The sequence below is a fragment of the Diabrotica undecimpunctata genome, chromosome 6 (genome assembly GCF_040954645.1).
Source record: "Diabrotica undecimpunctata isolate CICGRU chromosome 6, icDiaUnde3, whole genome shotgun sequence".
Taxonomy (NCBI): Eukaryota; Metazoa; Arthropoda; class Insecta; order Coleoptera; family Chrysomelidae; genus Diabrotica; species Diabrotica undecimpunctata.
This window is the reverse complement of record NC_092808.1, coordinates 7,256,623-7,283,513: the sequence shown is the minus strand read 5'-3', so window position 1 is coordinate 7,283,513 and position 26,891 is coordinate 7,256,623. Positions and strand designations below refer to the sequence as shown.

Below are 26,891 nucleotides of genomic sequence, written 5' to 3'. Positions count from 1 at the left end.
AGGTAACAACCTAGAAGACATTCTTACCTCAAACAGCAGCAAATATAAAAATATATTAAACTTTTTAAAAAAACAAAGAGCTATACAATTTAAGTAAAAAAAAAATATTCCAAAATTGTATTGTAACTAATATTGTCCCCAATGTAAAAGTATTAAAAATGGAAATATAAATGTAAATTGTACCTGTAAATGACCACTAGCAGTCTAGCCACTAGCAAATAAAATAAGATAAAAAAATGCTATTGATGTTTTACAATATTTAACATAAACTTTTTAATCGTTTAGCTAATAAATAGAAACCGCAGAGGAATTTCCTCTGCGGAAATGTAAGTTTAATTAAACCATTAGCAAATGTATTACTTTTATTCTACATAATAATGAAATGCTGTGATATTTTTGAGTATTTGAAAAGGAAGGACAAAAACATAAATATTTATAATCTGCATTGATCCACGAAAAAGTTACATCGTAGAGACTAATAATAACAATAACAACTATAATCAACTGATTTTAGACTGTTACAAAAACCTGAACTTTGATCACACAACTGATTCAGACTAACGTTTTTGACCTTTTTTATTTGTTACAGGACTAGTTTTTTTTACAACAAAACATGGTGTTCGTTAAAGGATTTAAAAAATTGTTTAATAAAAAAATAGCATACTAGATTAACCAGATTAACTTGGTTTTCTTTTCACAAGGTACGGGCTCAAAAACTGTTATCATCTAAACCACAATAATACCGGTCAGTTGATAAATTGTGGTGCTATAAGACAAAAATGTTTTGGAAATCTTCATTTTTTTCTTAGTTCATTATGCAATCAAACTGTTTGCTGATTATTGATGTTAATGCTGATTGTGAGAAGGTCAATGACTTCATGATTTGCTTAGTCTTTCTCCATTTTCGCCATTTTTTTTGCTTAATAGTATGTAACTTATCTCCTTTCTTTAAACTTTGTTATTTACTCAATATTCAGGTCCGTTTTGATTTTTTCCGTTAATTGAACACTATTAACTCTAAGCGGATAGTGAAATAAAGAAATAGAAGATCTTCTGAGGAAGAAAAAGGATATGAATAATAAATGACTTACGATCGGCAACAGTACAACAGTTTAAACAAAGAAGTAAAAGAAGAGGTAAATAAAGCCAAAAATGTGATTTGGAATAAAGTCTGCGATAACATAGAAAATTTTATGGCTACCGCAAGAAGTATTGAAGTAAAGAGGAAAATAATTAGAGGTAGTAGAATTAGAACAGATAGTAAAGAATCGGTAGGTTAACTCTTATATCCCTGGAATTATAGGTCGAATTTTGTACAAATAATGACATAAGATCGAGAAGAAGATATTGGCTACTGCGAAGAAACTGAAATAACACCAGAAGGAATTAAAAAACTCGCCAACTTATTGAAAAATGGAAAGGCTCTAGGACTGCCAAGCTGTGACAGATGCTAGAATAATGCTGTAGGGGAGTTTTACGATGATATGACGAGTTCAATAAAGATTGGAGAAAAAGTGATAAAAAAGATAAAGGTGAGCTAAGAACTTCGCCAAGCCTGCTGCATTGCACCTACGCTCTTTGAAGAATTTGGCCATTTTCTAGAAAATGTTTGGCTAAGACTGTTGTGTTTAATCTATTGGTTTGTACACCATATTTGTGTGCAACAACCCTTCTATGCAGGTATCGGTGTGTTTGTCCAATATATGTTGAATTACAACAATAGCCATCCCTTTGATTTTGAAATTGTACAGATTTTGGAAAAAGAACAAAATTGCAACAAAAGATGTATATTGGAGATGATTCAATTAAAAAAAGATCTAAATTCGATCAATAATAAGACTGACATCAAACATCTTTCTACGTTTAAACTACTAGCTACTACTAATTAAACTGTTTTTACTTACATTTGCTTTATTGCCTTCAATCAGTTTTTAATTTAGGGTAAGTCCGGGAAAGACGGGCCACTTTTTTTTCTCACTTTGATTACTTGAAAAATTGACTAGTGTATGATACCATTTTTGGAAAAGAATACTTATTATAGTTTATATATTTATTATGCAAAATAAAAAACATGTAACTTGAGGAATATAAAAGTTATAGAAATTAACATAAATACTTCTTATTGGCCCATCTATACCAATACGTAGGTACAGATGGGCCATTCCTATTGGTAGAGTTGGGCTAATTTGAAACACATAAAATAATGATGTTAACCTATTTCTTTTTACTAGCAATTTTTCCACATGAATCACAAACAATTTCAAATTTTGTACAGTTGTCATGGCATCAGTGTTTGCAAATCAAACATTGAACCCAGTCATCTTTTCTGGATGTTTTGCTGTAATCTTCATCACAACCGATGCACTCATTCTCATTAAATTCGTCTTCGTCTTCGCTGTCGTCTAAAACTGGCACATCTACATTCATATCATCATCAGACGAATCTAACTCATACTTTTTATATTGACACCTTTTGTTTTGCTGCTTTGGAACTGTCTTCTTTTTTTATTATTGTTTATTTATCTTCTTTTCTTGAATTTTGTCTGCAGAATTAAGAATTTCCGCCACTCTTCTTGCTCGGCCTCTTACATTCTTTTTTGCAGCATCAATTTTGGGTACAGGCGATAACGTGCCAATACTTTTCCAGGTGTTACACACTTGAGTCTTCAACATTAGACGTACCAGCTGCAGTTTCTTCATCAACGACTAGAGTAATGCCTGCAAGTGAAGGACCTGGTTCATCTAAAATATTTAGATATATTTCTGTATTACTTTGTTCTTCTACTATAGCTGAGGAGCTCTCATTTGTGGACAAATAGCGTGCTCTGGAATTTTATCGGGATCAAACGGTATAATTCCTGTGGCAACAAATCCAGATGTTCCATTTTTTACCGTTGCTGAGATTTTCCACGCATTTCCTAACAACTCACCAAATTGGTAACGTGTAATTTTTCTTGTTGGGTTATTTCTGATATAGTTTTGACATCTCGAGTAAAAATTAGCCTTTAAAGATTTGAAAAAAGCTCGGTTCAACGGCTGCAGAAAATGCGTGGTATGACTGGGTAAGCACAACATTATAATTTCGTTGTTTTCGGCGCATTCTAATACTTCCACTGCTGCTGTATGGGACGTATGTTCCTACTAATATCAGCAAAACTTTGCCTTGAGGCTTTCGAGGAATAAATAGATGTTTTAGCCAATGTAAAAAAATATCTGCATTTACGTAGGCCGATTTTTCGGACATTACAAACATTGTTCCAGGTGGCATTCCATCCGCGTATTCTTCTTTTCTATTTTTTCCTTTAAAAATAGAATACGGAGGTAAAAATACGCCCTCAGCATTGCAGCAGCTTATCACAGAAATCGTTTCTCCTTTCTCTCCTGATGTAATAACAGGGACATTCTTGGATCCTTTAGACGCGAGTACATGTCCAGGCCTGTTATTTAACTGCAAACCTGTCTCGTCTACGTTGAAAATATGCCCCGGCTTATTTATTAATTGACTATTGGTTAAAATACTTAGCAGCAGATCGAAGTACTGTTTAACTACCTCGTGGTTTAATCCTTTTGCCCTGTCCAAAGAAACTACTTCACCTATTCGCACTGATATGTCTGGATGGCGCCGTAAAAAAGACTGCAACCAGTCAAAACCAGCTTTATTGTTGTTTCTATTGAATTTGTGGCTTACATTAAATTTTTCTGCTAACTCAAACGCCACATGCAGCACTAATTTCATCTCGATCTCATCACCAAGAGTTGAAGAAGGTCCAAGACCATTGTGTTTTTTTAGATCATTATTTTTCATTCTTCTCTGTATGCTACTTCGAGGTATGGAATAAGCTAATGCAGCTCGATTTAGTCCCATGCGATTTTCTCTGATAGCTGCAACCGCATTTTGTAGTGCTTCTTCGCTCCATTTACCTCTTTCAACAGTAGGTTTCCGCTTATAATATGAAGGCATATTGTAACCTGTAACAATATAGAAATTAATTAATAATAATTATTATTAAAAAAAATGTTGAATACTACAAACCCAATACTTATTATTAGCCCATCTATACCGATACACTGTGGCCCGTCTATCCCAAAGGTTCGGTAGAGACGGGCCACGCCATCGAACACACATTTTATAAGGGTATTTTATGTTAGGTTCAGTTGTTTAATCTCAATATAACAGTTGAATACATAAATAATAAAAAAAAACTTACCTTTTGTCAAAACTTACACAACTTGAAAAATCACCAAGGAAAAATTTCACCAACAACATATAATTAAGTAAAAAAATCTCCGTTGTTTATGCATACACGTCGCAATGACCACGTTCACAGGGCCTGTCGTTGACTTGACTAAATCTTATAAATCAACGTTGTCGCACTGCACAATAAACAGAGGATCTGCAATATGACGAATGGCCCGTCTATACCGATGGCCCATCTCTCCCGGACTTACCCTATGCGAAATTAAAAAAATGTTAATGTTTGACTTTATACGTATAATTATGACTGAAGTCAAGTAGCTCATAAGCTAACGTCTAAAACTATCGATAGTTCTAATGGAATGTAATGTAAATTTTATAGGTTTCTATCGATAATTTCCCACAATTACTACATCTTTGACATCTTTTGCGTTATTTTGGCGGTTGCTATCGTACTCATTATTGTAGTACTTCTTAATGTGTTCAGTTCTCTTTCGATCTCTCAGCATATTTCCTGCAATTCTTCTCAGTACTCTCATCTCTGTCGTTGCCAGAATCCTTATACTGGCTTTATAAATTCTGGATTTAATTTCAGTTTTAATGGGTCTGATTCGCCATATAGTGTTATTATCCTCTCAGTTTATTTGCTTTTTGTACTTGTTCTCTCATTTCTTTGTCCAAGTCTCTATAGCTAGACAGTGTAATTCCCAGGTATTTTATTTTCATTACTTGTTCAATACTGATGCCATCAATTTCTCTTTTATATCTGGTTGGTTCTTTGCCGACTACTATTGTTTTAGTTTTCTAAGATGAGATTTTCGTATTAAATTCTTTTGTTTCTCATGAGCATGTTTCTCTTCAAATTGAAGAGCATTGGACTCAATAAGGCTCTCCTTGTCTTGCCTTATTCAGCTGATCACTGTAGCGGCAGGATCACACAAGCGTCCTTGTTATCTTCTGTTTTGTAAATTCACACAACTAGTTCTAATTACCAGTTTCTTGGTACCCTTCCTTTCTCCCATGCTTTGTTAAAGATGTCTAATAGGAGAATTGTTGGCATGTTTCTCAGATTTTTTTATCATTTTTGATGTTATTTTATTATTTCCAGGAGGTTTCCCATTTTTTAGTCTTCTAGTTGTTTCGCTCAGTGCCCCGCATGTGTTCGGTCTTGGCTATCTTCCGTTTCACCGTTTATCTCATAATTTATTCTTATCTCCTGATTATTTTTTCCAGTATCGAGAAAACTTTGAAAATAATCTTGTCATGATTCCTACTTCGTAAGTGATAATCACTCTTTCCATATGTGTTATTCTTAAATTTTTGAGCACTTTAAAGAAAAATTTTATTGTTGATTGCCTGAAACTGTTTCGTCTTAGTTTCTCTCCCAAATTATTTCCAAAGTGTATAAAAGATCAACAAAAATGTAGAAAAAAAAACTTATTTCAGTTAGATAACGTTTTTATTACTCTACAATTTTACCGTTTAGAAAAAATAGACACCTCCACCACTGGAAATATTTTATAGACTGAAACAAATTATTATTCCGTATGCCAACAAATATGTGTGTAATTATAATCAATTATTCTTTAAAATATACAACGTGACAAGTAAACCAAAAATTGATGGTTTTATGGTTATCTTTATTTTTATGACGCGTAAAAATATAAGCAAAGGAAACAATGAGCGGAATGAACTGTTAGATTAACACGAGCGCACGTGCCAACAATATTTTGATATAAACACCTGTTTGAAAATGCATTTATATTACTATAATGAATAAGCAACACTATCTAACAAGATGGTTGATAAACAAAGATATATTTTGGGATTCATTGATTATAAGAACGTAAGATGTAGGTGGTAACACTTTTAAAAGAAATATACAAGGAAATCTTTTTGTTTGAAAATACGATTGCATGGGTCACTCGAAACAAAATTGTGTCAGTCTTTCAAGTTCAGAAGCCGAATTAGTATCTTTATGTGCAGCAATCCAAGCGTGTAAAAAATTATTTGTTGCTATGAATATAAAAGTTCAAAATTTCACTGTGTATGAAGACAATGAAGGGTGTATTTCTCTTAGTAAAAACCCAGAAAATAACAAAAGAATTAAACATATAGATCTTAAATATAATTTTGTTTGTGACACTTTAAATTGAAATATCACGACTCTTTGTTATGCAACAAAATTGCAGTTGGCAGATGTTAACAAAAGGGCTTCATAAAGTACTAAAGTACTTTACATAAAGGACCACATCTTTTTTGATTGTTTAAAATATAGAGCTCAATCTAATGAGCTTTTAAGAAAAGTTTTAAAATTAAACATTGAAAGCCCATATAATATACTGCATCTTCTTGCTTTAGACAGAAAAGAAATTTACGATTGTTTGCTGTCTTTCGTCAGAACAACGAATATACACATAATATAACCACCTTTGTTGATACCTGATGTTTTTCCTTAATGTATGTATACCCATGATACTATAACATATATGTTTGTTATAGTATCATGACATGATGTATACCTATCTGTCCGACGCCTACCTTTTATCGTCTATAAAAATGCCCTGATCGGCCCCTAGACGAGAAGAGTGTAATCCCTGTTTAATCCTTGTATTGTATCTGTTTTTAAAAATTTGTGTCTGGCTGTGTGGGTATTTACCCTAAAGCCAATAAAAAAAACTACAAAATAATAAAACAATACAGTACAATACAAAATACAGTTTTGCAATAATAGATATAATTTAGAATTTTTTTAGTTCAGAGAGAAATAATTTTAAGTTTGTTTTATCGTTGAATAGTTTGCTTCTTTTGTACTGTATAATTATTTGCTTGTTCACTTATAAATGAGATTTTCTTTTGCACATAATTAAGGCAGCACAGAGTATTCGCTTTGGAAAGCTACAAAAAGAATTAAAAGGCCAATATTACATTCTCCTCCAATAAAACTGGAAGACGGTAGTTGGGCCAGAAATAATCAGCAGAAGGCAGAGAGATTTGCCACTCATCTAGAGAACACATTTAAGTTGCAAGATGACCAAGACGATGACCAGGATTGGCCTGAACCAAAGCAAATAGATGAGAATATCAAGCCAACTTCCCCAAAAGAAGTAGCTGAGTTAATTAAAGAACAAATCGACCCAAATAAAGCACCAGGTTATGACCTCATTACCGGAAGACTGCTAAAAAATCTACCAAGAAAAGCTATCGTAAAATTAACAAATTTAATAAATGCTGCCTTTAGACTACAATATATTCCAGATTTATGGAAGATAGCTGAGGTGATCATGATACCAAAGCCTGGGAAACCCCCCAATGAGGTGACATCATATAGACCAATATCACTCCTACCTGTGATGTCCAAGGTGTTTGAAAAACTCCTCCTGCGAAGAATCCTACCAATAATTGAAGAAAAGAAAATAATTCCAGATCATCAATTTGGATTTAGAAATAAGCATTCGACAATTGACCAGGTGCATAGAATAACTGCTATAATTGAAAGATCATTAGAGAAAAGAAAAGTCTGTTCTGCAACCTTCCTAGATGTGGCACAGGCGTTTGATAAAGTCTGGCATAAGGGTTTGATACATAAACTTAAATCATTCATGCCTAAACAATATTCAAATATATTACAATCATATCTAGCGAACAGACATTTTAGAGTTAAACAAGAAGATGCATACACTGATCTCAAGGATATTGAAGCAGGTGTTCCACAAGGGAGTGTATTGGGTCCAGTCCTATATCTAATATACACGTGTGATATACCTGAACTAGAAGACGACACCATAGCTACCTTCGCAGATGACACTGCTGTCTTAGCGGTAAGTGACACCGTTGAAGAAGCTACAGAAAAACTACAAAATTCAATAAATAAAATCCATGAATGGACCAAAAAATGGAAAATTAAACTGAATGAGAATAAATCAGTCCATATAAATTTTACCAATAAGAGAATTAATAATATTCCTATTAGAATAAATGATGTCCAAGTGCCTATTGCAACATCAGCAAAGTACTTGGGGATCACTCTTGATGCGAAACTTCGCTGGAAAGCTCACGTGAAGAAGAAAAGAAAAGAACTAGGCATCCGCTACAAGAAAATGTATTCATAAATAATAAACTCCTAATCTATAAACAAATACTGAGACCAGTATGGACCTATGGCTGCCAACTCTGGGGCTGTGCCAAGCCTAGTAACATCAAAGTAATCCAGATATTCCAGAATAAAGTACTGAGGAACATCGTAGATGCGCCTTGGTACGTCAGGAACAACGACCTTCACCGGGACCTCAAGATGGAAGACGTCAATCAGATAATCAAGAAATTTGCAGGGAGCCATGAACAACGACTCCATCATCATGTAAACGTCGAGGCTATCCAGCTCCTCGACAATACGAACCTAGAAAGAAGGCTCAAAGGAACAAAGCCTTTTGAACTGGTATAATGAGTGAGTGAAAAACAGAGTAAAGTGTTGTGCGAGTATGCATGCTAAATTTAATGCTAGTTATTAGAAATAATAGGAAAGATACTAGTGAGTAGACACCTAATTTTAAGATTTCATTAGTAATTTAAGTTAGAAACAAATTGATAATTGGTCTTACTGACCAGATTTTAATGTAAGTACACTTCTGTGTCTTTAGTAAAAAAAAACATAATTAAGGAAAGTACTTCCCTTTATCCTTTTTGTGATGTTCTGTGTCATTGAGCGAAGAGTGAATTAGAATGACAGATTATTAGAAACATAGGTTAAAATGTGTAGGTTATGGTGCAGAAGCACGGAAGCACATCATAGAAATGTGCAATGTCTAAGTGGTATGTATTGATGTTGGGTATGAAATAAAGCTAAGGAACAAAGAGTTTGAGAGTTTTAATCTGCATTCCGACGGATATCGCGACATAACTAAATTTATCTTCATCTGAATCATCTGATTCTAATCCAGAACTTAAGTTTAATAACAATAATTAAATGTTTTGCTCTTTTATCCGACATTTTCCGATAATACGAGACCTTATCAAAGTTCACTTTAATATGCAGATGACCGCACAGTACATAACGATCTGCGTCTCAATTTGCGGATCCCCACGCAGCACCTGTCGCACGTACGCGTCGTGTCATTCGTGTCACCTCACACGTGCTATACCTATCTCAATTTGCGCCTTGCCTTAAGGAACCCTTACTAACGCACACTGGAGAAAGAGACACCGACAAAGAAAAAGTAGACCATTTAATATAAAATATACGTTATGCAAATATAAAAAAAAACCTACATTTTTAATTTTACGTTCTTTAAGTATGACCCATCATCTCATTAAAAAATTGAATTTTTACAATATTACTTAATAAAAACTGTGTTAGATCACTTAACAGTGCAGGAATGGGAGATAACAATAAACGAAAACTCAAACTAATCTGTGTAACCTTTTATAACCTTTATAATCTTTTGTTACATAAATTAATATTACTATAAAATGTTAGATTATGTTAGTTTTTTAATAATTTTTAATCTTTCATCACATGATTGTTAAGTGTTATGCACTACGTACATGTATGTTCACCACTTCTCAAGCAATGATAAAAACTTAAATTGTATATTCGTCATGTACACAAAAAATTTCAGAATTTTAGCAACATGCTACTTCTCGTTTAATTCCTCTCATATAATTCCCATAATCAAACTCTACCTAATCTTTTTATAGCGCTGTTTAAGATGTACGTACGTAATCCTCCTTCTCATTCCTTGAGCTCTTGGTGACACTCTAAACTTCCTCTTTTTTTTTTTAATAACAAACATATAAAATCAGAATTTGGTGTTTATTGAGAGTAAACTAAATATAAGACTAAATACTTACCATGTCAGGATAGTATTATGAAGTTTTTTCTCATGATTTACTATGGAATCACTAACAGGAGAATTTTACTGTTATCATGGCATGTGGCTGTCTTAAAGACGAATCACATGCTATATTTTTTTTTGTCGGATATTCTCAAGTTAAAGTTAATTTCATGTAATCGACTGAACTATCCTACAATAAAGTCGTCCCAGGAACGCAACTCATCAATATCGGCAATATCATTTTAAAGTCGTCTACTTTAAAATGTATTATATATGTCTGAATTGTCAATATAAATGAGCTAGATAAAATTAAATTATTACAAGAATTTTTCACCAAGTAACAAAAAACAAAATTTGTTTAATTTACTAATGTTTGTATTTTGAGAACGATTTCCGAAGTGGAAATTAAAACGTCAATAAACTTATTTTAAACTTAAATTGTGGCTTATTCCCATTAAAATAGTAATTACTTTAAGATGCCACAAGAAAATAGCTTCAGAACTAACATGGGAAGAACATATTAATAACTGTTTAATTCAATGCGAAAAAAGCCTAAATGTTTTAAAGGTAGTTAACCATCACCAATGGGGCGCTGATCTTAAGGTTAATCTAATGGTTTATAGGGCATATATCAGGTCAATTCTTGACTATGGTTGCTTTTTGTATGGGTCTGCTCAAATACTAGACTTAAACAATTAGACCGAATCCAGTTCAAAACTCTGCGTTTGGTTTTATGTGCACTTAAATCTACACCTACTGGAAATCTATTAGCCGAATGTATGGAAGCACCCTTACATTTAAGAAGTATTTTTTGAGCTGAAAAGTTTATCCTTAAATTTCAAGGTAATAACCAAACCTACCTACTGCAAAAAATATCCGACAAATCTGTGTCTAACTTAGTTGACAAATGGTGGCATAACAAAAATTCTCCAATTTTAGCTACAGCATTTCCTAACGTTTTTTCCTATTTAGAAATCCAGCTGAAACTAATTTCTTCCAATCTAATTTCAATATTCTTCATTCCCAAACCAAAGTTTATTTTCCTAATTTTGATGATAACGAACGCCATTCAACTTCAGAATCAACTTGCCAAATTTGATAAGCCATATAGGATTTTCACAGATGAGTCAAAATTCATTTTAGGAGTTGGTTGTGAGGTATGTATATATATATATATATATATATATATATATATATATATATATATATATATATATATATATATATAATAAAACAATCAAGAACACATTATGTTTAAATTAAACCAACAATGTTCCATTTATTCCGCAGAACTGTTTGCAATATATCAACCTCTGGAATGAACTATTGAGAAGAAAATGTCTGATTAACAAGTAGTAATGCTGTAGGATTCAAAATCCGCGTTGTCTGCTTTAGATAATTCGCATAAGGATATATATAGTAACAAAAAATGTGATATAAGAAGACTAAAAGATAAGGAAACAAACGAGACAGTCGCACGGATTCTTTCAGAAAATCTAAGCAACATGGAGCAAACATATGATCCAGAAGAATCAATCCAGAATATATGTGAAACCTTTAACAAGATCAGAGAAGAACATCTACTAGAAAATAAAGAGAAGAGGAAAAGTTAGATAAATGACAATATACTACAACTCATGGAAGAAAGAATAACATCAAAGAATAACAAAAGAATGTACAAAAATATTCAGAGACAAATAAGAACCGAAATACGAAAGGCCAAAGAAAAATTGGCTAAAAACCAATTACATCAGATGAAGTGGAAAAAACAATATCACAACTAAAAGATGGCAAAGCTCCTAGACCTGACAATGCTTATGCTGAACTCATAAAGCTATTTAACACCGACGGTACTCAACGACTAACAAAAATATTCAATGACATATATTTAAACGGAGTAATACCAAGATCATTGCTGAAGTCAATGTTTATTGCTCTACCAAAAAAAAAACAAACAGACCATCAGCTTAATAAGTCATATTTTAAAGTTAATTCTAAAAATCATAAATCAAAGGATAATAAGACTTCTTCTTCTCATGGCGCCGTCTCCTTTCGAAGGTTGGCGATCGAAATGGCAATTGTAGTTTTGGAAACTGCTGCGCGAAAGATTTCTGCGGATGAGTGGTCGAACCATCTCCTCAGGTCTTTCAGCCACGAGTTCTGGCGTCTTCCTACTGATCTTTTGTCCCGTACTTTTCCTTCCAGTATAACTTGAAGTAATTCGTATCTTTCGGCTCTAATATACAGACTATGCGAAGAAAAAATCAGCCATACACAGTTTGGTTTTCGGAACGCAGTGGGTACGAGAGAGGCTCTATTTAGCATACAACTGCTATTTCAACGATGTAGAGATGTGAATTGCGATATTTATGCATGCTTCATTGATTATCATAAAGCATTTGATACAGTAAAACACGACAAGCTGATGGAGATATTAACAAATATTCACTTGACTATTCACGTGAATTTTTACCTATTTCGTTTGTTTGGTTTATTCGTTTGCCCTTATAATTTAGTGCTTTAATGATATGGTAAGTTTTGTTTCCATAAATATCTTGTATCTTCTTCCATGCCGATGATAGTGTTGTGTTTCTGTTTATGCTTCTGACGATTCTCTTCCATGACTCTTTTTTACTTTCATTGGTAATATATCTTGCTTTTGCTCTGTTTTTTGTATTCAGTTATACTTGTTGTATTTTTTCCCTCCTACATCTATTTAAAACAGATTTGTTGTTTTGTATTGGTTCGGCACATTTATCATTCCACCAAGGCACGGGTTTGAATTTTTTAATATGCTTTGTTTTTCCTATTGAAGATTTAGCGGCTGTTATTATTTTGTTAAGTTGTGTTACGGCTGTATTTGCATCCTTCAAATCATTAATTTTGTATGGTATTCTCAATGATTTTTGAGAAAGAGCTCCAGTCGGTTTTCTTTATTTTCCATTTGTGTTGGATATTTTTTCTGTTTCATATTTTTTCTTTTATACTTGAATTCGTGAATTTTATAGGAAAGTGGTCACTGCTTAATAAGTCATTCAGAACTGTCCATTGTAAATAAGGCATAATAGTTGGGCTACATAATGAAAGATCGATGGTGGAGCAATTGCCAGAAGCTATGTTGAATCACTTCATCTGTATATAATCCTGTAACATCTGTTTTGTTTAAAAGAATTTCTTTAATAAACGTATTTTCAACTGAAATTGTAGTTAATACTCATTAATGACAGTGAATTAAGTTTCATAGAAAAACAAATTTCCTCTTTACAATTTTCTCTGAGAAAGATTCATGCCGGTTTTTGGACGATTGTCAAAAGATAATTACGCCGTGCATCACTATTTTAGTACGCGATTTAACGAAGGTTTTGTGGTGATTATTAGTTATATAATAACTTTACGGTTCATTTGACGAAAAACATTAATCAAAAAGTTCAATAACGGCGTCTGATTTTAGATATACACTTTATTTAGGAGGTATTCATAGATGAATAATGAAACGTACGGAAGGTATACGGTGAAGGGGATCTATAAGACTAGAGAGAATCTGTGATAGAGAGCTCCTGGAAAAATGGAAATATAAACACAACGCATACATGGAGCAGTCTAACACTAAAAAAAGAACTGAAACAAAATAAAATGGTGAATCTGATTCGATTCCAGCACCTTTAATGTCGCCTGGACTTCCTATATAAGATCTGTCCTTGCAGTTCCTCTTTATCAGTTACTGCTATAGCATAAATTTTTACTTCGAAGATAGTAGGGTGATTACCTAGGCTTTCACTAAGGCTTAACCTTGGTTTCGCCTTTTAATTGATCTGTCATTATAAGATTCCTTTTATTTGACTCACATTCGTTTCTTCCTAAAAAGAGGACGGTAAACGGATTTTCGAAATTAAATTTAGGTTGCATTGCATCTGGTACCATTTCCAACTGTAGATGGTTCTTTATTATCTCTCCAGATTTGATTTCGGCATCTTTCCTCCTGTTTCCTGGCGTCTGATCCGACTTCTATATGCTCCTATTCGGTGTTCGCCGACATCCACAGTACCCCTGGATAAGGGTGTGCAATTGGTAATATAAAGTTATTTTATTAATATTCGAAAGACTAAGCAGTGCCGCCACGTGGTTGGACCATTTTTTGTCTCTTTGATATACTTTGTGTAGTAAGCGGTGCCAATAATAAGTTTTCTTGTCGTATGGACTTCTCCAGCGGCTTACGTTTTTATTTTTGGGTGTGGCTCCAAAAATTTCTTTTCGTTCTACCTCACAAACGACGAAGTATGCATTTATAATATAGACAATAATTAATATGGATAATATGCCTGCGTAGCGCAAGCGGTAGGATGCTTGCCTCGCAAGCCGGTGGTCCGGGGTTCGAATCCCACCGCCGGCAAGAACATCTAGACATTTTAAAAATGTCTATAGGCCCCAGGTCGACTCAGCCTGAATAAAAATGAGTACCTTGGGTAAAACCAGGGGTAATAATAGACGGTTGAAGCGTAGCACTGGCCATGTTACCTTCCTTGTATACCGTAGGCCCTAGATATAGCAGACTACCCTGCTATACTCCCAAAGCCGCGACAGCGGTATAAAACGGGAGACTATTATTATATTAATATGGATAAATGTTTAGTTTTTGTCTTATTTAATTCATTAGGGTGTATTTTAAAATTCTAAAGAACCCCCCTTATCTCTTTCGAACTGAGCAACCGGGAATACGTTCCTTATCTGTATGCACCTACAGGGTGATCTGGCTTTCCTCCCCCTTACGTAACCATTTACTGCCACAAAATCTGCTTTCAGCAGCGGTAATTTTTTTGGTATTATTTGTTAGTAAACCGACTCAGATCCATAAATTATTGAGACACTATTTTCTGGTAACGTTGTGTTGTTACTTTATTTCAAAACAAAGTTATTTTTAATGTATGTTCTGGTTTATTGCTTCATCTATGTTTCTATTTTCTTAAATAAAAATACCTAGTTAGAGTTGCTGAACTGTTTTTTTTGCGTTCCAGACGCCAAAATTTTGTCTACTCAAAGAAAATCACGTAGATTCCATGTACTATTGACTAAAGCATTTTATTCTACATTAATAATTGCACACTATCTCTAATGTGTCCATTAATAACCTGTTAAATAACACAATTAATAGAAAAGTCATTATTGTAAATTGTTAAAAAATTTTCAAACTGTTCAAAATTTAATTATATAATTTATATGATACGTCATGATTTCCAATACCAAGCTACCAACATTTAATTTTAAAGGCAGATTGAAAAACTGATGAAATTTTTGTTTGTCATCTTGGCTTGCTTAAAAAATCCTTAACATTTGTAAACAACGTTAAAGTAATTGGATCGTAAACAAATAAATATTTTCAATCAATCAAATGGAAAAGATCTTATCGATTAAGTATAAAAAACGATACCTTCGCGAAACTTATCTTGAGATAACACGTTCAATAATAACAAATGCGTAAGAATTTTTTTAGTATTTAATATCAAGGTTGAAAAAAAAAAAAATAAAAATATGAAGGGAACAGGGAAGCGGGATGTGACATGTATCTTACATCGCTCAATATGCGCAATATATCATACAGCACTTAAACCACCAGAACAAGAAACGCGCGCAAACCATGCACAAAACTTACACGAGCGACATCTAAACGAGGTCACTCGGGGTTGCCAGGACACTACAGCATTCGACTATTCGATTTCATTAGGAAAGGTGTTTCGTAGGTAATTCCAGGTAATTCCAACAAAAAACTATCCAAACTATGAAATATATCATCAAATACCCACGGGATCAAAATTCCGATATTCCGATCCCTGTTTCAGCTTGTGGACAAATTTTTTTGATGTTCCCTCTCTCCCATTTTCCTCTCCTATGCATCTTATTTGAGACATAGTCCTAATTCCTCCATTTTCATCTTCTTCCACGTATAATCCGGGGAGGTCTGGGTACCTTGCACTAAAATCCCCCTTCACTCTTGCGTCAGCAGCATCCTCTATTACCAAGATTGCCACATCGTCCGGTGCCTCCAAAATTCCTCTTTCATAGATGGTTACTTTATCATAAACCTCCTCTGGTTATTCTTGATCTAGTACTTCACTTATTTCCTCGGTGCTTTCTGCTGTATTCATTTTCTTATATAGTTCCTCAATCCTTTTTCTTAGTAATTCTGGATTCTCTTCCCAATTTACTTCTACCTGGGTCCCTATGCACCTCGTAGTTGTTGCTACAATTATTTTTGTTTGCGTCCCTATTGTTGTTACACATCTTCTTATTCCTTCCCTTTTTTCAATATCCTCTGTAGCACTATACATTAACTCTCTGTTTCTTTCCATTTCGCACCAAATCTGCCGTATCTTTGCGGCTCCCTGTTTGATCTCGTTCTTTGTATTTGCCACTGCCTTTGTTAGGTTCACTAATTCGTCGATGCATCCCTTCATTTTTGGCATTCCTTTCTCTATTACAATTCTTTTTAAATTGATCTTACTTTCATTCTTATTTTCACCAGCTCCTATGTCTTTCTTTCCGTGCGATTTTCTTTTCTTTTTTCTGTTAATGTTGGTCGTCCATTCACTCTAGTCATTACTATACCCCGTTTCGTTTTCATTGCCATTCTCCTCCACTGTTTCACCTATGTCCTCGTTTTCCCCTTCGTTCTTCTCCTTTGGCTCATCATTTTTCTCCCCCCGACTGACCTTTTCTTCCTCTTCCGCTAATGTCGCCAGCCTCTCTTCGCCTATATCCTCCATAGACTCTCCTACCCCTATGCTTACCTTCTTTTTTATTAAATATTTTTCCATTTTTCTTCCCACGAGTTTAGTCGATTCTTCGGTCCAGCGGGGCAGTGCGCCCATACTCCGCCAAGGCTATAATCCCCTTCGGTTCGCCTTCTCCTTAGGGTATCGCTTGAGACCCACTTTTCCCCTTGGGCCATGCACCCCTTCGGCACGATGGTGTTACACCTTAGGTTAGGGTGGCGATATATTAGAATGATGCATAGCCGCCTGTTCTATGCATATCCATTTCTTTTTAGTGGTTTTTTCCACGGGTTTTTGTATTAGGAGGTTTTCTCCTCGGGTATAGGTTTGGGTATCAGGACGTGTATATGATAGTTGTGAGCAGGGATAGGTTAGGAATTTGGGTAGTGGACAGCGGACAGCTGCTCCATTTAGTCGCCTTTTATGACAAGCAGGAGAAGCCGTGAAGGTATTCTACTTGAGCCTTCACACGGGGAAACGCAAAGGGTACTGGAAACTGCAGAGAGGAGAGTACTGATAAGAATTATAGATAATACGCTGAGAGATCGAAAGAGAAGTGAAGTGTGACAACCTTCCATACAGGTATTAATCTGCCAATGAACAAGCAGAATTGCAAACTAGGACTGAAGTTGGAGCGCTAGTTTGATAGGAAGTCGGAGCGTGAGTGGACTTCAAATTGGAACGTGAATGTTCCTCTTAAGGAACGAAATGATCCAAAAGGCAAGATACTTCATCACGAGCTAGCCACTAAACTTGAGCTTCTCGACACTAACCATTTACACTCTCTGCAAGCAGAAATTTATGCAATTTTGCAGTGTGCAAAAGAAATTAACATGAGTACTTTCCAACTGAAGAGGATTAGCATATGAACAGACAGTCAAGCGGAAATACCGGCACTTGGGAGCCTTAGGGCATACTTTTGGCTTCTATGAAAATATTGAGAAGAACGCGATAGACTTGAGTAAATATATACTGAGTTTACTGCTACCCCTCAGAGCCAATTCCAAGCAAACAGGTTGTTACACTATTTCAAGAAATCCTCAAACCTAATAAATTATCTCAATGTACTTAACTTTACTCGCGAGATTTGTAACATTGGGGTTTAGAGGACATAATACCTCTTAATTCGTTATCATCATCATTCTGGTTTTACATCCCTGCGTGGGTAAGAGTCTCCTCAAGAATTTCTCTCCAGTCATATCTTTCATGTCTTCAACGATGTTATCAAGGAAATTTGTTCTGGGTCTTCCTCTTCTTCTCTGACCAATGGGTGTATCAAGGAGCCTTTTTCTAGCTGGGTCATTTTGCTCCATCCACATTACATGCCCTATCCACCTCAGACGTCTTATCTTAATATGTTTTGCGATATCCCTCTAAATTCACCCTTCTGGTAAATTTTGGACATTTGTGTGCTTCTATTAAGCCCTAAATTTTAAGTGCGTTCTGTAACTACAGTTCGAGCCTGTTGCATTATATCTCTAGCTGTTCTAAGTTTAGCTATTAACTGATACATGACTACATATCATAAGAAAGGAGATAAGATTCCCTCTGCGGACAGCTTCGGACTACCTATACTGACGCTACACCAGTAACATATCACACGGATCTTCAGCATGCAGTCTATCCATTTGCAGCTTGTTCAGAATTACCTCTGTGATGCTTCGTAGATTTTGTCGAATGTTCCTTCTATATCGGATTTTGTACCCATCATTCATTACCCATAGTTTTTCCAGAACTTACTCCACAACTTCGCTATTTTGGAAAATATTATAACATGTTAAAACAAATATCAAGAAGAATATCCTTAAACCAATAACTTTTCAGCTTACAAATTGGACGTTATAATAAACCTATACTTTTCTTGAGCAATTGATAATATTTGATAATTGGTTAATTACAATTTACAATTTTTTCATTGTCTTTAATTACTATATTTGTTAATGATTCTTAGATAGTATATCGTATATATAAACCTCCTTATCATATGATTTTCTTTACAGTAACCACTACTACATGCTAAGGATACCGTTAGAATAGAAGACTACACACAAGAAACGAAATGTTTGCAAGAACTCTCCAGTTACGATCCAACAATAAAATCAATCGGATCATACGATGGAACTACTCGACGAAAGTAGAATACAAGCCTATCAGAAGTGTTTTAGTAGCCAATAGAGGGGAAATAGCCGTTAGAGTATTTAGAGCATGTAACGAATTAGGAATTAAGTCTGTAGCTATATATTCCAAGGAAGACAGAGCTCACATCCATAGACTGAAAGCAGATGAGAGTTACATGGTACGTATTTTTAGTTTTGTCAATTTATTTATATAAAAAACTTTCTTGGGAATAGGTTCATTTAAAATTCAATATTATTAAAAGCTGTTTATTTGAGTTGACGTTTCAACAGGTACTCCATGTCTTTATTAAAACTATATCGTAAGAAGTAAATTAGTTAACATTATTAAACATAATTTTTCACGAAATAATTCTTTTTTTTTTTTCAATTTTTTGCCAAAATTGCCTATTTGACATTCTGTAACATCAATATTTTGTAAATAGATTTTTTTGTTTCATTTGTTGAACTCTATAGATTAGAATTCAATCGTAGATGATTGAATTTTATTAGCGAATAGCACGCCATCCTTGTTCAATTTTGTTTTTAATGTGTTGGTGGCTCCTTCCGTCAGATATTTGTGTTGTGTGACACCTAAATATTTTAAGGATGAGCAATGCTTTATATTAAATTTTTTTGTAATGAGGTCTTGCCTGTTTTAATCATGAATTACCATATCGTGGGCTGTATGCAATAGTGGCTTAACACAAAAATTGACAAAATTGAGTTAAAATCACCAGAGGGCTTGAAAAAGCTTTATTTATGACCTGCAAAACTGACACAATAATAATTGCAAAAATGTCCGCTGGACCTCACTAGTGGCGCTATGACATGTTCTCGGTTGAGATAAATTGTTTCTTGCAGTACTGGCCCTTTTTAGTTGTGCAGTGGAAATCGAACCCTGTCTATATCTAGTTTCTATGCAATACCGGCGCTTTTGAGTTGTGCCACTATAACAGACAATTTTAGATATTTTCAAACTATATCAGTGAGAATTTTGGAGTTGTGTCACATTAAATAAAAGGAATAAATTTATTGTTTTAAAAATGTCAGATCCAAAGGGCTATCAGAAAAGAAGGGAATTAATCCTCTTTTTTTTTCTTTTATGAGGGGGAGTGGTCCAAATGTTCGAAACATACCTCGGTCCTAAAAGGTGGGCAGAACCACCTTCCAGCCTCGGTTATAGAGGACTCCTCCAGCGTGGCCACAATGATATCCGAGGCTGTGCTCTAGGGTAGTTCGGACACTATCGCCAGAGACCTACCTGTTAAAAAAACACCCTCCTCAGCGGTGAATTACCGGCCGGATCGCCCCGATTGGGACGCAACATAGGCACGGCATCATTCACCCGATCTTTTATTCACGCACAATTTTCGCACATTCTAGCACTTTCCTACTACGACGGAATTCTTCTCTCCCTCTATTCCTCCCTGTTCATGTTCAATCTCACCCCTTCTCATTCTGCCTTATCTTCTTTCTTGGTCCTAAGCACCATGCCTACCTTCGAGTCGCCTTTCTTCTTGTTCCTTTCTTTCCAATGTTCTCTTCACATATCTCTGAACTGCTCTCCACCGATCTGACGACCTAAGCATCTTCTCCACCAGTTCAGTGACTGATTTCACCCTACTTCCTATCTCTCTATCAAGCAAGCTTCTCTTACCTATCCATCTATCGCATACCAATAGAGTGTGTGAGACACACACTGTATTGGTATCTATCTAGATCTGATATTTCACAATACAGGCATTTGTCATTTTCTGCCTTTCCAAATCTGTAAAGGTATGCCCTAAAGCAACCATGTCCTGTGAGCATCTGAGTCAGGAAATAATCCAAACGCAGGTGCCCGCAATCCATCTATCTTCTCAAATTAGGAATCAACGACTTCGTCCACTGCGCCACCCTTCTCATCTCATCCCATTCCTCTTGCCACATAATTATGGACCTGTCCCTTTCTTCTTTTTTTAAACGTTCTGTTGCTATGTCTTCATTTCTTCTCTCGTATATTCTTTCTCTTTCCTTCACTATCATGTGCATCGGAATACACCCGGTGATAATCATATCTAGAGCAGGAATAATGTAAGTAATATCAATATTTTTTTAATGTCTAATTCCAATTACTCGATTTAGTAGAAGACTTTAGACGTGAAGAAAAGAAAACTAGACTTAGAAAACGTTAATGATGATGATGATGTATCATCTGCATTTACAGAGGTCTCTAATGAAAATGTGGAGACTAAAGTACCAGAAGACATGACGATTAATAAACCTAAAAGTAGGAAAATGAAGGCTAACAGCTAATGTTAACAGTAATGTCGTACAGGCTGGCAGTTTAGGTCCGTATTGCAATCCATGTAAACTGAAATGTGATGAAAAATTCACGTTACAAGAAAGAACACAGATCTTTGAAAAATATTGGTCAATGGGAAATATAAATGAACTACGAAGTTATATTCTGAGATCCATGTATATAATTAAAACAACATATCGTTACGCAGGATAAAATCAAAGGCAGAAGAAGCGTAGGAAGACGTAAAATCTCGTGGCTACGCAATCTCCGTGAATGGTTTGGATGCAGTTCAATTGAACTATTCAGGTGCGTAACCAACAAAATTATAATTGCCAGAATGATTTCCAATCTCCGATAGGAGCGGAACTTGAAGAAGAAGAAGAATCGTTATGCAGATAAAGGTAACACATCAAAACGTGGTTATAATTATGCATTTTTTATTTGGAAAACGTAAAATATTTTGTAACAAAACTATGAAAAGGGTTCGTAAACACCTTTTTTCAATTTCGACACAATGGAGAGCCACTATTTTCGAAGTAGTACCTCAAAAAAATATATAGAAGGAGGCAAAACATTGACAGATCTGTAGAATGCTTATAAAGCTCATGGCCAAAGAGACAATGATAAATTTGTAAAAATTAGTTTATATCGTAAACTTTTAATTATATATTTAACTATGCATTCTTTTCTCCCAAAAAGATCAATGTCAGTATTGTGAAAAATACAAAAATTCGAGCAGTCTCGAGACAATAGCCTTAGAAGAGAATTTAACTAACTTACAAAAAGCTGCTCTACCGCCACCAAAAGGAGACGTTTCCGCTTTCTACTATAAATCTAAGCTATCAACGTATTAGTTCCGTACATGTGAACTTCAAAAGGGACTGGGGAATGTGCACAGCTATGTTTAGCACGAAGGAGAAGGCAGTAAAGGTGCCATAGAAATTGGTTCGTGCCTGCTGATGTATTTGGAACAAACATCCATAAAAACCAATTCTGACGATTTGAAATTCATATTTTATCGAACAATTGTGGTGGCCAAGGAAAAAACAAATACCTATTTTCAATGTATCCGTACGCTGTAAACCATTTCAAAATTTCTTCTATAACTCATCGCCATTTAGTTGTAGGCCATACTCGAAATAGGGGTGACAGCTACCACTCTTTAATAGAAAAAATATCACTAAGGCTTTAAAAGGAGAGCCTATTTATCTACCGCCTCATTACGCTATACTAATTTGAACTGCTCATTGCAAACAACCATTCGAAGTACACCAATTATGTCATAATGATTTTTTTGACCTTAAAAGTTAAATACTAAAACAGCGACAATTTTCAATGAATATGTCCAAGAAAATACCTTTCATTTCAACGATATTTTTACAATTCATGTAAAAAAAAGCTCTGGTACTCACTATTATTTTAAATGGAATAAGAAGTTCTATAAATAAATTATAGAACTTCTTCTTCTTCTTGTGCCATTCCTATCGGAGATTGGAAATCATTAAGGCTATCCTGACCTTGTTTACAGCTTACCTAAAGAGTTCATTAGTGGAATAGCCAAACCACTCTCTCAAATTATACAACCATGACATTCTTCTACGGCCTGGATTCCGTTTTCCTTCTATTTTTCCTTGCATTATATTTTGAAGTAATGCGTATTTATGTCCTTTCATCAGGTGACCCAAATATTCGAGTTTTCTTCGTTTGATCGTTGACAAAATTTCTGGGTTTTTTCCTATCCTTCGCATTACTTCAAAGTTTGTAACTCTTTCAACCCAACTTATCTTCAGCATTCGACGATAGCACCACATCTCGAAACTTTCAATATTTTTTATATTGGTCTGCTTGAGAGTCCAGGCCTCTACACCGTATAATAGCGTGTTAAATACGTAGCCCCTTAGCATTCTTAATCGGAGGGGGATGCTTATATCTCTGTTGCAGAAGAATTTCCTCATCTTTATGAAAGTTGTCCTGGCAATTTCGATACGTCTTTTTATTTCATTGTTTTGGTCTCCAGTTTCGTTTATTGAAGTACCCAAGTATTTGTAACTTGATACTTTTTCCATTTTAATGCCGTTTATACTAATATGTGCTGGTTGTGTCATGTTCGACACAAGAGAGTCGACAGATTCACTTACCTCGGAACTACCCTCAACGTACAATGGGACTACGCTCAAGAGATTAGATCCAGAATTGAAATGGCACGGTCTACATTTATTAAGTTGAGATCCTTGCTGTGCTGCAGTGATCTCAGTTTGGGAACCAAGATGCGGATAGTGAGGTGCTACGTTCTTCCAGTGTTACTATATGGAGTTGAAGCCTGGACACTGACGCAAGCCACTGAAAAACGAATCGAAGCCTTCGAGATGTGGATATACAGAAGGATACTAAAAATATCTTATGTGGACCATGTCACCAACGTTGAGGTCCTACAGCGCATGACAAAAGAAAAAGAAGTGCTTAATTTAATTAAACAACGTAAGCTTGAGTACCTCGGCCACGTGATGCGGAACGAAGAAAAATATCGAATTCTTCAACTTGTTATGCAGGGTAAAGTATTTGGCAGAAGAGGACCGGGACGCCGTCGTATTTCGTGATTGAAAAATCTCCGACAATGGTTTGGGATGACCTCAGCGGAGCTGTTTCGCAGAGCAGTCAACAAAACCATGATAGCCTTGATGATCGCCAACATCCGGACCGGATAAGGCACTGAAGAAGAAGTGTCATGTTCTTACTGAAGACCATATACATTATAGAACTAGAAAAGGCTTACACTGACAGCCTGCCAATAAGTGAAAAGAAGAAAAAATACCTTACTAGCCTATATAAAGACAAGAGTGATTGTCCACCAATTCAGCTGATTTCCACCGACATTTAAAGAATTGTTAATCATAACTTTTCCTATTATTATTAATATATACTTTTTTTTATTTCGTTCTTATAGTTGTTAATAAACACATTTTCTCATTCAAGTAACTTGTAGTATTCTTTATTGAACCTTTATTTCAGTTGATAGGAATAACAAAAAAAATGCAAGTTTTGTCTTTGCCTTAATAATTAGTCTCGAAGGACAAAATGTTAATGTGCAATAGTGGCACAACTCAAAATAAGGGTTGAATTTAAAAGCCTGTGCTACAATTTATCTAAGGCTATCTAACGCTCTCCCAAATAAAGCAAAATTTATATTTTTCAAAAATCCCCATCCATGTAGTGAAACAAATATGACAAAATTATTGACACACAAACTTTAAACCCCTGTTTTGAAAAATTACCAGATTTTGTGTTGTGCCACTATTGCATACAGCCGACGATATATCTATTTGATCCCATGGTAGCTTTCTATTAAGGCTCCCTCATATAACTTAGAGAACGCTACAGAGTTGTAAGACATTGGTCGATACTCGGCTGTATCCTCTCTTTCGGAATACATTTTTCCTGGTGTCAACCAATAGTTCGACGTCACATTGTCGACACAGTCTTGGCTGACTTTTGATCGTTTCCATTTCTCAAATTTCTAGGTCGGTGAAGGACTACCTCCCGTAGAAGCCTACCTAAATATACCACAAATCATAAATATATGCAAGGATAACGGCATCGACGCCGTCCATCCAGGTTATGGATTCCTTTCAGAACGTTCAGATTTTGCTCAAGCGGTTCTCGATGCCGGAATCAGGTTCATCGGACCGTCACCGAAGGTGGTATATCAAATGGGTGATAAAGTAGCTGCTAGGGAAGCTGCAGTCGCAGCAGGTAAGTCACAAAAGTTAGTCTATCATTGCTAATTTACAACTGATGGCATTTTGTTAACAAGTCATAATAAGTAGTTCGCTATATGAATAAAAATAAAACAAAGATGAAGAGAAAAGACATATTTGGTGCTTTCTTATATTTTTCTTCACGATTATTTTAAAAACAGTTCTTCTTCAGTCTTCTTCTTCTTTTTATGTAGACATGACTCTACCTGTTTTTCAATGTGCCTCCAGTAAGTTGTCGTTCTTCTTCCTATTGGGGGACCGTCTCTTGCCGTCTTTACTACTATATTTGTTGCCATTCGGCTTATATGATCGTTCCATTCTACTCTTCCATTTCTTACCCAGTTCTTGATGTTCTTCACCTTGCATCTACGTCGTATATCTGTACTTCTAGCTCTGTCTCATAGTGTCTTACCATCAATTTTTCTAAGTGTTTTTATCTCTGCTGTTTCTAACATCCTTTTTGTCCTGTCTGTGTCAGGTCATGTTTCTGCCGCGTATGCCATTATTGGTCTGGTGACTGTTTTGTAAATTCTGCCTTTCATTTCTTTCCCGATATTTTTATTTCTCCATATTGTTTCATTCAGGAAGGCTGGGGCTCTGTTTCGAGCTTTCCGTAGCTAGATAATGTGATGCCTAGATATTTAAACTCCATCACTTGTTCTATTACCTGACCTTCCAGTTCCAATTTACATCTTAATAAATTTGCTGTTATAACCATGCATTTTGTCTTTTTTTGGGGAAATTAACATGATAAATTTTCTGGCGGTTATATCAAATTGGTGCAGCCTACGTTGTACATCATCTTCACTTTGAGAGAGTAGTATTGCGTCGTCTGCATAGCAGATTATTTTAAGTTGTTTTTCTCCCATTTGGTATCCTTTTTTAGTTATATATTTTTTTATTTCATCCATAATCAGGTTGAACAATAGAGGAGTCAGGGAATCACCCTGATCAACGGTAGTCTACCCATGTTTCCTTCTGAATGTGTTTCGTTTTTATTAGTTCGTTCATCTCTTTTCTTTGTCCTCTGATCATTCTCCATATATCTTTTTGGGTTCCGTAGAAGTCGTGTTCCATCTGTTTTGAGAAGCTCTGCCAGTGTTCCCTTTTTATTTGTCTAACCAAAGTATTCGTTTGATTTTGTAACATTTTTTTTATAATTAAAATATTAAATAATTTTTAATCCTTTTACCCATGTTGCTGAGACGCCGATGGTCGTATTTGCAAATAATATATACGCGTGTTTACCAATAGGAAATTTCATTGGAATCTACCGACTATCTCAAAACACGGAAGGTCCGAGTTATCAAAAGATGCCGGGTTGGTTAATCCTCGGTTAATTCTGTCCGGTTTCAGGCGATTTCTTTTTGATATATTTCTGCTAAACAAATGCTAGTTTCGAACCCACGACTTCCTCTCCACCAACCATCTGGCTGCCGTCCGCAATGTCTCCATTGGTGACCTTTCTAGCACCATCCAAAAAAGGTTTCCGAGGTTACAATTTCTGATTCGTTTATAGTGGTTATATGCCTGTTGTATTTATTGTGTTCTGTATTGTAAAAAGGCTTTCTTCTTTTCTTCACATTTTGTCTTCTATCTATCTATCTATCTAATTAGCCTTCTTCGGTCCATCTTTGGACATAGGCCTCCCCAAACCTTTTCCATTCTTCTCTGTCTGTCGCTACAGTCATCCACCTAGAGCCCACGTGCTTCTTGATATCATCTGTCCATCTCATGTGGGGCCTTCCTCTGCTTCGAATTTTGTTCCATCGGTCTTCTTTTTGTCTTATATTGTGTCCGGCAAATCTCCATTTCAATTTTGCAACTTCTTATCTAACATCCCTCACTTTTGTTTTCTCTCTTATACACTCGTTTCTCTTTTTATCCATTAGTCTTATGTGCAACATTTGTCTTTCCATTGCTCTTTGGGTTTTTATGA

At 35.2% G+C, this 26,891-nt stretch overlaps 1 protein-coding gene across 2 annotated transcripts in view; it reads left to right on the top strand.

The window, feature by feature from the left end:
- PCB (Pyruvate carboxylase) overlaps positions 1 to 26,891 on the top strand; it is a 100,932-nt gene that overhangs the window by 18,541 nt on the left and 55,500 nt on the right. For both annotated transcript variants that reach the window (XM_072534126.1, XM_072534125.1), the window contains exons 2-3: positions 18,797 to 19,092; positions 24,716 to 24,947. In XM_072534126.1, the coding sequence (XP_072390227.1) occupies positions 18,856 to 19,092; positions 24,716 to 24,947 (469 nt within the window). In that variant the 5' untranslated portion in view covers positions 18,797 to 18,855. The remainder of the gene's footprint in view (positions 1 to 18,796; positions 19,093 to 24,715; positions 24,948 to 26,891) is intronic.